Source organism: Lontra canadensis, unplaced genomic scaffold, assembly GCF_010015895.1.
Source record: "Lontra canadensis isolate GAN:19392208 unplaced genomic scaffold, GSC_riverotter_1.0 scaffold30, whole genome shotgun sequence".
Lineage (NCBI taxonomy): Eukaryota > Metazoa > Chordata > Mammalia > Carnivora > Mustelidae > Lontra > Lontra canadensis.
The window spans coordinates 10,179,847-10,193,429 of record NW_022631024.1 but is presented as its reverse complement, the minus strand read 5'-3'; the positions used below and the strand labels follow the sequence as shown (position 1 = coordinate 10,193,429).

General features: G+C 41.3%; 1 protein-coding gene across 7 annotated transcripts in view; it reads left to right on the top strand.

Moving 5' to 3' along the window:
- DENND1A (DENN domain containing 1A) overlaps positions 1-13,583 on the top strand; it is a 496,671-nt gene that overhangs the window by 250,901 nt on the left and 232,187 nt on the right. For all 7 annotated transcript variants that reach the window (XM_032865818.1, XM_032865820.1, XM_032865816.1 and 4 more), the window contains one exon: positions 7,167-7,277. In XM_032865818.1, coding sequence (XP_032721709.1) covers positions 7,167-7,277 — 111 coding nt within the window. The remainder of the gene's footprint in view (positions 1-7,166; positions 7,278-13,583) is intronic.

The following is a 13,583-nucleotide window of genomic DNA, read 5'->3' as shown; positions in this document are numbered from 1 at the left end:
GGAAATGAAGCCCAGATACCTGAAGTAACTTGCCCGCATCAGCTAGCCAGTAAATGCAAAAACCAGGAGTCACACTCAGGTCAGTCTGATCCTGGCACTGAGATGCTGCTGGGTCTTGAGCCTCCAGCTCCGTGGTTCCCCACACCCTTCTAAGAAATCACCCATCGTCAGTTTAAGTTCTATAATTAATTTTGTGAACTTCCTTAGTGTCATTTCTCCGTCCATGATGAGATTATTCCATGATGAGATGAATATTTCTTCATCACTGCTTCTCTATCATTAGCACCATACCCAGAACATATGAGAGTGTCAGTATGTATTTATAGAATGACTGAATGATTAGGTGAATGAATGAATGAATGAGCAAAGCGGCCACCCCCAGGAAAAGGGAAAATAGCAGTTCTTTTCAGTTGGCTTTTCAGCCAGTATGTCTGCAAGACGTTAATGAAAAGCAAATGTAGACGATCTTTCTACTTTCAGATGGCTGTTGACGTTAATTCTCATTATTTTTACAATTTTTGCGTAAAAATATTTTCTTCCTTTTCACTGAAAAACTGTCACTATGTAATTGCTCATTGGGGTTTTCTTTATGAAGATAACACATGTAGGAGTGAATTTTATATAGGCAATAGTTAAATGAGCATAAATCTTTATAAATTTTAAACAGTTGACCTGCCTTAAAAAAGAAATCACAGATCAGGAACAGATACGTACTAATAATTACATTGTAAACCAGTTTGTAGAAGGGAATCTTTTTTAGCAGCCAGGTTTTGAAGTTTACTTTTGATTAATGGATAATCATAGAGACCTTCATTTGGAATATTAAACAAACCTGTCTTAATTATCTGGTCAGTGTCCTACTAAGTGGTTAATGACACGAGGAAAGCATTTAGAATGGCCAGTTACATATAACATTGCCCAGACTCCACTTTGTCAAAAGATGTACCATGATATAGAAAAGATTTATGAACTCATCGTGACTTTCAAAAATAAACAAAGTTGAGGTGGTGGTAGAAGACCTATTATCTAGTACTGAGATTGTAGAGAATTCCATTGTTGCTCTTAAGAGCTGTCAGGTAATTGTTTATTCTAATGGTTTTTCCATTCACACGGAGGGAGAAAATTTGACCTCCTGGTAAACCTGCCTTCTTTCCTATAATATACTTCTCTGATGTGATTGCTTAAGTGAGTTTGTGGAATTCTTTCTCAGACAGATTATTTTAGAATGCAAATTTATAATTCCCTTTTAAGAATCCCACACAGCTAAAGTAACCTAAATTCTTTAAAAAAAAAAAATCAATTGAGGATTTTAAAGGTTTACATTATGATAAAATAATCTAAGCGGGAGTTATTTCAGGAAATAAGACCCACTGGCAAAACCAAGCCTCTCGCCTTAGAAGCCTCCTCCAGACACAGTACAGTAAGTCTTTATTATCTGTACTGTGTATGAAGCTGAAAGTCACAAAGACTAATAAAATGACAGACCGTGGGGCGGACTAGCATCTGTTTCGAAGGCTCCAAGGAGTACCCAGCTTAGAGTCGGTTCTTTGGTTTGGGGATTATCTCATTTCCCTAAGGTACTGAACCTAAGACGCTTTTTCTCTAAGCCCCACTATATCTCCTCCCATCCTTGGCCCATCCCCCCTGCCCCCCACCTGCTTCCTCACCCCGGGCGTGGATCACAGTGAGCCCGAGGTCCCCAGCCACCTGGATTGGCACAAGAGCCAGCAGGGACAGCTAGAAGCGAGCAGCCATTATGGGGCTTCTCCTGGGGGAAATGAGGCTTGCCAGGTGCCTTCCCCTCCTCTTTGTCTGGATTTAGAGCCACAGAGGGTTAGATCTGGATGGGACCTTCACCGTCATTTCTTTGTAGAGATGAGATGAATGGGAGCCTGGAGAGGCTAAGGAGCTCGTGTGGCACAACCTCTTCCCAAACTCAGCTTCCAGGCTGTCCTGACCCCGTTCACTAGAGCCCTTCTTTGGACTTGAGCCCTTTCCAGCCTGGGTAGTGGTCAGTTTCATATCCTTGCCACCCAGCCCTGCAGAGAGCCCGCAGTGAAAGCTAGGCAGATAGGAGAGTGCTCACGGGCATGTAATCGGTATGTGACTGAAAGAATGCTTGAACTCTGGGACTAGAAACGGAATGTCCTCAAGCCTAAAAACGTGCTGGCACTGAGGAAACGGAGCCCTTCTGAGCACGGACATTGGAAATAGTCCCCTCTGAGCAAGATTTTCCTTCCCAGTAGGTGAGTCACACAGAGAAGTAATTGTCAGGGAGTGAAGGGGGTAGAGATTCAGATTTAGCTGTGGTGGCGTTACCCCAGGACACCAGACCCAAGACTAGGGGCGCAGCAACACCATGCTTACGGGATTCATGGCTTCTGAGAAGGAGGACTGATTCCCTCATTAAATGAGTAGGCTCTGTTTAAAAAAAAAAATCAAAAAAACAAAAAAACAACTGAGCAGGTGGATAAGTGTGGTGCTCAGTAACCTGGAAGCCTGGGTGTCTGCGATCCTTTCTCCCCCTCCACAATCAGGTCTGATTCATCATCAGGTCCTATGATTCCAGAAATCTGTCACATCCAGAGTCAAAGCTTTCATCTCCATAGTTTATTTCTTGTAATCATTCTTTCCCAGAAATAGCCTGTTAATGGATTGCCCTGCCCCCCTGCTTGCCCTCTCCTGGGCATCCTCCATAGGACCTCTAGGAAGAGCTTTCTGAAACACATGTGTGACTGTATCATGATTCTGCAGCAGCTCCTCCTTACCCATGGGGAAAGTCTAAGTTCCCACCAAGTCTGAACCCAGCTCCCCCACCCTATATCCTCCTCTTCACTCTACTGACCTGCTGGAGCTCCTCTCTCCTCCTGCTTCTCCTCTGTGTGAAATACGCTTCTCCCCCGACCATTGAAGCCCTGCTGGGAGGCCCACATCCGCTGTCTTCTCCTCCGCCAAGCCTTCCCCAGCTTTGCTGCCGTATCTTATCCAGCAAAGTTGAACATGGCCCTGCTAGGGCAGTAGCCTGGACCATGGGACTTTGCACACCATACTGATGCCATTCCCACCCCCAGGCTACACTCCTGGAAGATGGGGATCATCTTTACCTAATCTCTGCAGGCCCAGCTCCCAGGGTCGTACTAAACACATAGTAGGAGTTAAATAAGTGGTTGTTGATTGGGCTGATTACTGGTGACAGAAATGGGAGGTTGAAGATTTAGTCCCACTGAAGCAAAGTGCTAGGAGAGTGGTATACCTTGTGTCCCTTAGAAATACAAGTTCACGGTGTGTTATGTGTTCAGTCTTGGCCTGGGACTGCGTGCCATGGAGCCCCTCTCTCTGCCCCTTATTCCTCATTCCCTACACTCGTGTCTTACCTGTAAGACCTGTGATGACCTGACTTGTGAAATGAATATCTGCTTCTGTATGCAGCCCCCTCCCTATCATCTGATGAACAAATCACCTATTTCTTCATACTTTTATTTTTTTAGAGAGAGAGAACATGCATGGGGGTGGGGAGGAGAGGGCCAGAGGCCAGAGGTGGGGAGGGAAAGATGGAGGGAGAGGCAGAGGTGGGGAGGGGGAGGGAAATTCCCAAGCAGGTCTGAGATCATAACATGAGCCAGAATCAAGAGTTGGGTGCCCAACCGACTGAGCCACCCCAGTGCTCTTCTTTATATTTTTAATAAATGTAGCCACAAATACTTTAAACAGCAACCTCCCAGCCCCCCAGCTGTTTTACCTGACACTGTGAATTGCCAGTGTCAGTTCTTTTTCCATGAGCCCTTCACCATTACTAAGTAACCCATCACTTCATCCAGCCTAGACCCGGGTTTTCTGATGTCAAATGCTGTGTTCTTCCTACTACACTGCGTTGTCTTTTAGGCTGGTGCATTTCTCTTAGGCCGCACTGCTCAAACTCCAGCTAGGGAGCTGAGGTCTTCAGTCATCGCTTTACTTACTGGTTCCTTCTTTTATCAGACTGCTAGATGATGGGCTGTGTCACTGTATCCAGAGGGACCTCAATATAGTGACAGAAACATGCTTGTAAATGAGTGGTTATAGGCTAGAGACAAATCATGCCAGCACAAAGTGTAGGAGCTTGACAAATGTGGAATCGAGGAAGCCTTCCAGGAGGAGGTGGCATTTCACCTGGGTCTTGAAACGTGAGTGAGTGTCCTCAAGGAAGAGAAGAGCATTCCAGGAGGAGGCAACAACAGAAGTAAAGGCCTGAGGGTATGAAAAGTTACGGCGGCTTTGAAAAATTGAGGGTTGCTGTAGCTTAAGCCACCAGATGCTTAAGGTACAAGGGAGGAGACCCTTCTTTTGAAGGGGTTTTCTTCAGAGATGAAGCTTGGTGGAAACTGTAAATGCTCCCTACAGCTGCTCCCAAGCCCTGCTCTGCCCCACAGGTGCTCCCACGGCTGAGCGAAGTTCCCAGGGCTGTCGCCACTCCCACCCACTCCCACCCGCCTAGGCGGGTGGCATCCCAGAAGGAAAGAGGCAGGGGAGGAAGCAGATAAGAAAGACAGCTTCTGTTTAGACACAAATATCTTGGTAATCAGCACAGATGGGATGAGAAATACCAAAAAAAGTACATGACAGTTTAGAGAGAATTTGGCTAAATGTTACATATTTTTAACATACCTGTATAGAGGTTTTGGAACAAGCACCTGAATCTCTCAGAACCTGATTGGGCCTTGGGGTTATGCCTCAACCAAGTGGTGTTTTGATTTCAGAAATGTTTCCTTCCCCATCCACAAAAGTATCCTTGTGATTTTTTTTTTCTCCCACCAAAATAAGGTGCAGGATTTGTCTCTGACGCTGTGTCTCCTTATTTGGACGGCAAGCTGTGTAACATATTTCTACCCAGCGTGAAGCTTCTTGGCAGACTCTTGAGGCCACGTTTTGGTGGCTTCAGAGTTATCTTTGGATCTGTCAAAAGTGCTAATGGGCTTTCTGGCCTTCTTTAAGCTCCTCATTTCTATTTTCTTTTTACTTCCATCCTCTCCTAAAAGAAAAATTTATGTAATTCATCAGCAGTTAAGCATTTTACTGAAATGCTCAGCTGAGGGCCTTGTATTTTTGTTTGCGAGAATAGCTCTGCCATGTCACGGTCTTCAGAACGAACCCCACCCTGACATCATTAGCTCAGCACTCCTCAGTCCACTGGGCAAGGGACCCACCCGTTGACTGATTCACACTGCCTTGCTTGTTCGTCTTCTGTTTTTCAAGTTTGTTAGGAGGCAGGTTGGTGTGGTGGTTAGAGCAAAGGCCGCGGGTTCAGGGGACCTGGTTTTGAAACTGGGCTCTGCCCTCTCTAGCTGGGTGACCTTCGGAGTCTACCTACCCTTCCTGGGCCTGAGTTTCTTCATGTATAAAATGGAGATGATAATGCTTTTTCAGGGTTGTTGAGAAGATTGGAGAGAACCCCGGTAGAGTACCTATTGTCTAGCACGGAAGGATTACTCAGTAAATGGGATAACAGTTCTTAAGAGCGACACTTTTTCTCTTTCAGTATTTTGAGTCTGCTTTGTTCCAATGCTATGCTTTCTTTCTCGAATCCAACTTTCACCTCCTGTTTGCACTGATATAAACACAGAGCACAGGTTTAGAGCCAAACTCACCCAAGACTGAAGATCCACGTCGCATATAACTTTGGTCCTATTCGTTTTCTCTCTTGCCTCTGTTTCCCTGTCCGTACAGCTGATAATACCTGTTCAAGGAGTGGTTTCAAGATTAAGTGAAATAATGTATGTAAAGCTTTGTATATTGTAGGTGTTTAAAAATACTTAAGTGGGACAGTGTAATGTAAGGGAAAGTGTATGGGCTCTGAAGTTGGATCCAAGTCCAGATTCTGACTCCACTGGTTATCGACTCTGCCAGACTTTATCTGGATATTGGAGGGAGAATGCCTCCTTGGAGTTTTGTGAGAAATGCATAAGATTACACATACGAAGAACCTGATAGGGTACCTGGTACTTGGTAGGTAGTATGTGGAGCTATTTAATTCACTCACTGTTCATAAAGGTCGATGGTTAGCCTGGTATTTCAGCCAAACAACAATAAATCATAAGATAAGTGCCCATTCTTATTCCCAACCCATAATATTGTTGAAAAGCCCTTTATGCTATTTTGCATGTAAAATCCACCTGGTTTACTTGAATTTATGGGTTTATAGCTCTTTCATCATTATAAACCACAACCCCTGGCAAGTAGTGTTCCTTCCCTCCCTGACCCCCTTCATTTTCAGAGGATTATATTGTGAGGCATGAAAACCTGTAACATTGAAGAAATTAACATATTCATGTGTATTATTAAAGTCAGGTGGGTATAGAAAGGGTTGCAGAAATGAAACACATTATGGTTTTTTCTGAAATCTGAAGAGTACCAATCTATAGTACTAATTAAAGATATGATGCCCCGGCTATAGACAAAAGCTAGTTAAAACACTGCTTTGTCACCACTTCCTGCTGCTTTTCTGCAGTTGTTTTTCGTTTGTTGTTGTTGTTTTTTTTTTCCTTTTGAATGAAATACCTGGAAATTGTAAATCTTTGAAATTGCTCTAATTCCAGCCGAGCCCTTTTAGAGAATGTCAGTGGTGGAGGAGGGGGACACCAGCAGCGATGACAAGAGAGGAGCATGCCCAGCCTTTGCGGGTGGGATCTCTGGGACAGAAACAAGCTCTGTGCCAAAAGTATTTTGTCCCTGGGTCCTTTCTCTTGCCTAGATGTTATGGTACGGCACATTGGGAAAGGTCTAGGATCCCGGGTCAAAACATCTGAGCTACAGCCCTGTCTTTATCGCTTATGAGACTTTTTGGTCTTGGCATCCCTCTCTGAGGCTTGGTTTTCTCATTCGTAACATTGCAGGCTCCTGTCCTGCTCACCTTTCGGAACCGACAGGCACGGCAGTGCAGTGCCACCTGTGACCTCACCAAACTGTAATCACCACACACAAGTGCTTCATCTCTGAGGTCTCATCCAACTTTGCATTTCATGATTTTACACGAGCGTGGGATTCGGTCTCCCAGGTGGGAAGAATAGAACGGGGGCAGAGGAGAGCATGATTTCCGATTATCTTCTGTTTCTCCTACTTTTTTTTTAGAAACCACTTGTAATAAGAACAAATGAAATAAGCCACAAATCTCCCCTTCTTGTTTCTCCTAGAGAAATCTGACAGAATATTTTGTAGCCGTGGATGTAAACAACATGTTACATCTGTATGCCAGTATGCTGTATGAACGCCGGATTCTCATCGTCTGCAGCAAACTCAGCACTGTGAGTAGACAGTCTTGAGATGGGCTTTTATAATTATTTTATTTTAATTGAAAGACGTATCGGGAAGATGAAAGACAATTTTAGAAAAAGGAATCAGCCACAATCCCCCTCAACATGTCATTTTCCTTAATTATTCATGTTTCTTTACAGTGCCAGTGCACGTTTTCATTGATTCCTATAGCTTCAGTATCAATTATAAATCATTTTCCATTTGCTCTCATTATGAACACTTTGCATATTTTCACATATGCTTCCATCATTGTCATTTTTTACATGTCTGTATCATATTCCATTGTACTGATATGTTATTTACTAAAGCTTTCTTCTCTTGGTGGCCATTTAGGTGGTTCGTAACTTCATCCTGTAGTAGATAATACTGCACTGAACATCTTTTGGCTGCTTTTGGTGGAGGAAGTTCATAGTCTAATGACTTAGGACCATCAGGTCAAAGGACCTCCTGAGCACTGTGACTTGGGGACTGCCAGACAGCTTCCCAAACACACTGTGCTTGTTTATACTGAATGCTGCCAGCCATATACGAGTTTCCATTTTTCCTGCAGCCTTGCCAGAATTGCGTGTGTATTCATGCATATGTGTTTTAATTTTGCTAATAAAACAGGCATAAAATGGCCTAGCAGGTTCGCTTTATTTTTTTCTTTGGTTAGAGGTTACTGAATATTTTCCATGGGTTTATTTCCCATTTATATTTTGTCAATGTCTTTTCCCGTTTTTCTTATAGAACTCTTTTTTCTGTTTGTTTTTTTCATTAATTGGAATGAGGTCTTTTATATCGTAACAACTATTACTATATGGATAATAGAAATATTTTTCGTATTCTGTTTATTTTCGTTTTTTTCTTAACTTGCCAGGTATATGAGTTTATATCTTTCCCTGTATTCTATTACAAAAATTCTCAAACACAGAAAGCTGGAATCATTTTACAGTAAATACCCATAGAAGCCGATCTAGATTGTGATCACTTGACTGTGCTTGCCTTGGTGCATATTTATTCATCTGCTCATCCCACGTGCTATCCATCAAGCCATCGTATTTTTGGATGCATTTTAAAGAAAGTCACAGACATCAGTATACTTCCCCCTAAATAATTGAGTATGTGTGTTATTAACTGAAGTTCAATATCCATTTATAGTAGTATTTTTCCTTCGAGGTTAAGCTTGCAAACAGAAATCGACTGGGAGTGGAATGCCTAACAGGTACCTCTCTGTTAGAGAGGGTAGAAAGACCTTCTTACAGTGAGAATTTCCCTAATGAAGTCTGTGGATAAAATCAGTTGTGTGTTCTTCCATGAATGCTAGGTGCCTAATAATGAAGATTTTGTGAAGCTGTTAGTGTTCTTTATGGTTTTCATTGTAACTTCAGTATTTTATTATTTCTTCGGTATTGTTTGCTTGTCAAGAACTCACAATTTTTTGATTGTGCCATGCTCATAGCACGTAGGAGGTGATAAAAGCGTGGCCCTTGCTGTAGAGGGGAAAACATCCCAGCATAGACCTCTTGCTTTGTTTTGGCATTCTATTTTAAACTAGAAATACAGTTCATAATCTCAGGGCTTGAACACCCAGGCAGTTTGAGAATGAGAAGATTGCCATCCAGATTTATCACTGCATCTTTATGAAGCTAGTCAGAAAACAAAGTACAGTTGAGGAGCACCTGGCTGTCTCAGCCAGAGGAACGTGTGACTCTTGCTCTCAGGGTTGTGAGTTCAAGCCCCACGTTCGGTGTAGAGATTACTTTAAAAAAAAAAAAAAGAATAAAACTACAGTTGAAAGAATCTAGTCTACAACCAGTTCCTGTTGCACTGGAGTATTATACTTCAGTAGAACAAAAAGGAGACATCATATTAAGTGTAATTTGAATTCCCTATAATATGATCATGATGTTTTTGAGCTCCTAATACATACCAGGCACTGTGCTAAGCACTTTGCATCTATTACCTCATTTAATCTTCACTCTATCAGTGTGTAGGAAGTTCTGTTATCACCGCCTCCTTATAGATAAGGAAGAACGTAGCTTCTGTGTAATTTCTTTTGTTTAGATATAGTGGATTAAACACATAAAGTTATTTCTGCTCTTTTCCAAAACTAAAATGAACTAAAGAATAAATCAACAAACACAAAGAGCAGATGCAGCAGAGATTTTTTTTTTGTAGCAAAGATTTTTTAAAATAGTAAGAAAATACTATTACTGTTATGCCAGTATTTAAAAACTAAGATGAAATGGACAGTAAATTATAACTTACTAAAGTTGAATCAAAAAGAGAAAAATCGAGTAGGTCATTTAATTTATAGAAATTGAATTAATACATAATTTTCCCCCCAAACACTCAGCTCAGATGGTTTTACAGATATGTTTTATCAAACATCTCAAGGAACAGATCATTTTAGTCTTAGACAAATGTCTTCTTGGGAGTCTAGAAAGAAAAAAAGAATACACTCCAGCTTTTCTTGTGATGATCGTATAACCTTGACATTCAACCACACAAGGAGGAGACATTACAAGAAAGTTTGTCAGCCAATCTTGCTTATAAATCTAGCTGTAAAAGTTTTAAACAAAATAGTAGCAAATATGTTAAAAAATGTGATTCATAACTAAGTTGGGTTTATTCTGGAAATGTAAGGTTGATAATACTAGAAAAATCTATTACTATAACCTACCACATTAATGTATTAAAAGGGAAAATTCATGAGGCACCTGGATGACTTGGTCACTTGAACGTCCCATTCTTGGTTTCAGCTCAGGTTGTGATCTCAGGGTCCTTAGGTTGAGCCCTGCTTTGGGCTCCATGCTCAGTGGGGAATCTGCTTGAAATTCTCTCTCCCTCTGCCCCTCCACTCACTCTTGCGTGTGCTTTCTCTCTCTCTCTCTCTTCCTCTGAAATAAATACATGTTTATAAATAAATCAATAAAAGGGAAAATTCATACGGTCACTAGTAGTTGGAGAAAAAGCATGACTGTGTTCATGAACAGGAAGACTCAATGTATTGAAGATGTCTTTTTGCTCTAGAACAATCTATAGACTGCATGCAGTTCCATTCAAAAGTCCATCAGGATTTTACACAGTACTTCGCAAACTGATTCTGAAGTTAATGCAGGAAGGTCCCAAGGAAGGCCAGGACATACCTGAAGAAAAAGAATGAGTTGTGGAAGCTTGCTTTACCAGAATCGAAACTTTTTATAGAGCTGTAGTAATTAAGATGCTAGTAATGGCCCAGGAATACACAAATAGTCTTGATGGAACAGGATAGACATTGCAGAAACAGGCCATGTGGGGGTCTCTTTATATGCAACAGAGGTGGCATTGTAAAATCTGGGAGAATGGATGGATTTTTCAATAACTGATTATCTACATGGGGAAGAAAAGGGAGACCGTTTCTACCTTACACCGTATGAAAACTGAATTCCAAATGGATCGAGGACTTAAATGCGAAAGACAGAATTTTAAAACTTTGGGAAGGCAAAATGGATAATGTCTGTGATCTCAGAGTAGGGGCGGATTTAATCAAATAATCCAAAATACACATTGTATATAGGAAAAGATTAGAATTGTAAATATTTGTTCATTAAAAAATACCATTCAGAGAATGAAAAGACACATCGCAAGCTGGAGTTGAGATATTTGCCATATGTAACACCGACAGGATTAATATCTGAAATATATAACGAACTACTGCAGTTAAAAAAGCAGAAGACAAATCTATCAATAGAAACATTGGCCAAAAGCACAAATAGGCTTTGACAGAAAAAACATGAAATGGCTAATAAATATATGGAAAGATGCTCAACTACATTAGTAATCCTAGACAAGCAAATTAAAACATACAGTGATTAAAACACTAGGTTTGCAAAGACTTGATATCTACAGAGTCAGGTGTTATATTGAAATTGTACTGGAGAATCCACATACTATGCTGAAAAGTATTTGGCACAAAACTATTTGCATACACTCACAATTCAGCTATCCCATCCTTGGATAGAATAGTGTGTGCGTGCCTGCTTGTGTGTACACATACACACTCACTGGTCATTTGTCGTGGGATATATGTACATCATGATCATAGCAGCATTGGGTTTTTTGCTTTTGTTTTTTAAACCTGGACAGAGCCTGCGTGACTATCAGCAGAGAACCCCTAAATTATGGTATGGTCATCCAATGGAGTACTATATCCATAAAAAAGAACTAAACCACCAACATGATTAGGTCTCTAATGAAAGAAGCGACAGAAGAATATACAGCACGGTTTCATTCACATAAAATTCAAGTAAGAAAAATTAAATGGTGTATTATTTAGGGGTACATACAAACTGCATGGGGGATGAAAGGAAATGATTAACACAAAATTCAGGGAGTAGTTTCCTCAAAGGGAGTGAAAATGGTATAATTGGGAAGAGGCATATAAGGGACATCAAAAATATTGTTTTCTCTCTTGAGGGTGCTTAGGGAACCAGCAGACTACTCTGTAAAGGCTCCAGTAGAAAATATGGCTTTGTAAGCCATACAGTCTTAAAATTAGGGGACTGCAACCTTGTAGTTTACAGTCCGTAAACTGGTGGGTGTGGCTGTGTTCCAACAAAACTCTATTTACACAAAAAGGCAGGCCAGACTTCGCCTTCAGGCTGTGGTTTGCCAACCATGAAGTTAGGATGCTGGGTTTTGGATTCTTAAGTTTTTTTCTTTTGAAAGTTGATTATATAATGTACATACTTTTATATGTAAAGATATTTCAAAATTTTTGAAAAGTTAAAAAAAAAGAAGATACCAAGCCTCTTCATCCTCAAATTTGACAACACAGGGGTAGAGGCAGAGGAGTTCTTGTAGGAAGGTTAAGAATTAAAATTGCACGAGATTTGGCAATGGCAGTTCTTGAAACCAGAAGACGGTGAAACAGCATCTTGAACTTCTAGGGGAAAATGATCTTTCCTGAAATTCCATACATATCTAGTGGACGCCCTCAGAAGAGAGTAGCATGAGCCCCTACCATCCCTGTCACCGGCAGGAGGTCTCTGTTCCTCCACTCTGCTTCTCTGTTGTGGATGCACTATCCGTCCTCTCCAGCGCCAACCACTCTGCTTATCCAGCTGACTCCATTCAACCAGTATTTTTCATGGCACTGTCTTAGGCACTGGGGTTACAGCAGTGAACAAGATAGGCCAAACTCCCTGTCCTGAAGCCTACATTCTAATTCTAGTAGGTAGACCTTCAGTAAACTAGGTAAGATAAATACCGTGGTACAGTAGCTAATGATGAGTACTAAGGAGTGTTAATAAAAGGAAGAAGGAGACTGAATGGGGAGGGTGAGGTGGCAGGCATTGTGGTTTTAGATAGATGGTCAAGGAATGCCTTATTGAGACGGTGATGCTTCAGTTTCCTTCTTGCTGCCATCAGGGAGTTCCTCCAGCAGTGAGCTTCTCTCTGCCACATCACTGTTTTCTTCCCTACTGGCCATTCTTTTTTTTTTTTTTTTTTTTAAGATTTTATTTATTTATTTGACACAGAGAGATCACAAGTAGGCAGAGAGGCAGGCAGAGAGAGAGGAGAAAGCAGGCTCCCCACAGAGCAGAGAGCCCAATGCGGGACCCGATGCGGGACCCGATCCCAGGACCCCGGGATTATGACGTGAGCCCAGAGCAGAGGCTTTAACCCACTGAGCCACCCAGGCGCCCCCCTACTGGCCATTCTTACAAGCTTGCTTACATGGTGTAATATCTCCCAGACTTAAAAACAAAACTTCCACATCCCCCTTTATCCCATTTTTATTCTCCCTTTTAGAACACAGTGTCTCAAGAGTTCTATTTACCATCTAATTGCTCCCCTCCCCTCTCCCCTGTCCTCTGTCAGGATTTAGCCCTGTCCTCTCCACTGAAACAGCTTTTGTTCAGGTCACCAATGACCTCATATCAAGTAAAATTAAAGTGAGTTAGTTCTTATAAAACTCTTAGAACAGAGTCTGGCATAGTGTGTGTGGGTGTGTGTATTTATAATAAGTTACTAACATCTGTAATGGGAAGTCAAATATTGTTTAAAATTTAAAATCAAGAAATTTTTTCTTGTTACTTGTTATTTAGAAATAAGGAGATAGATGTTGTGTTGAATGTGATTACTATGAATTCAGGTTAAGGACTGCCGCCATGTATCCCTTTGACTTAAACTTTTTTTTTAAACAATTGATTTTTAATTGTGTTCTGCATTTTACTGATTGATGGTAGAAACCTTTTTAGGAAGGGGCAGGGGTCTCCTTATATCTCACATGTGATCAGCATCCCAATATGTAATTTCTCTGGGGATTA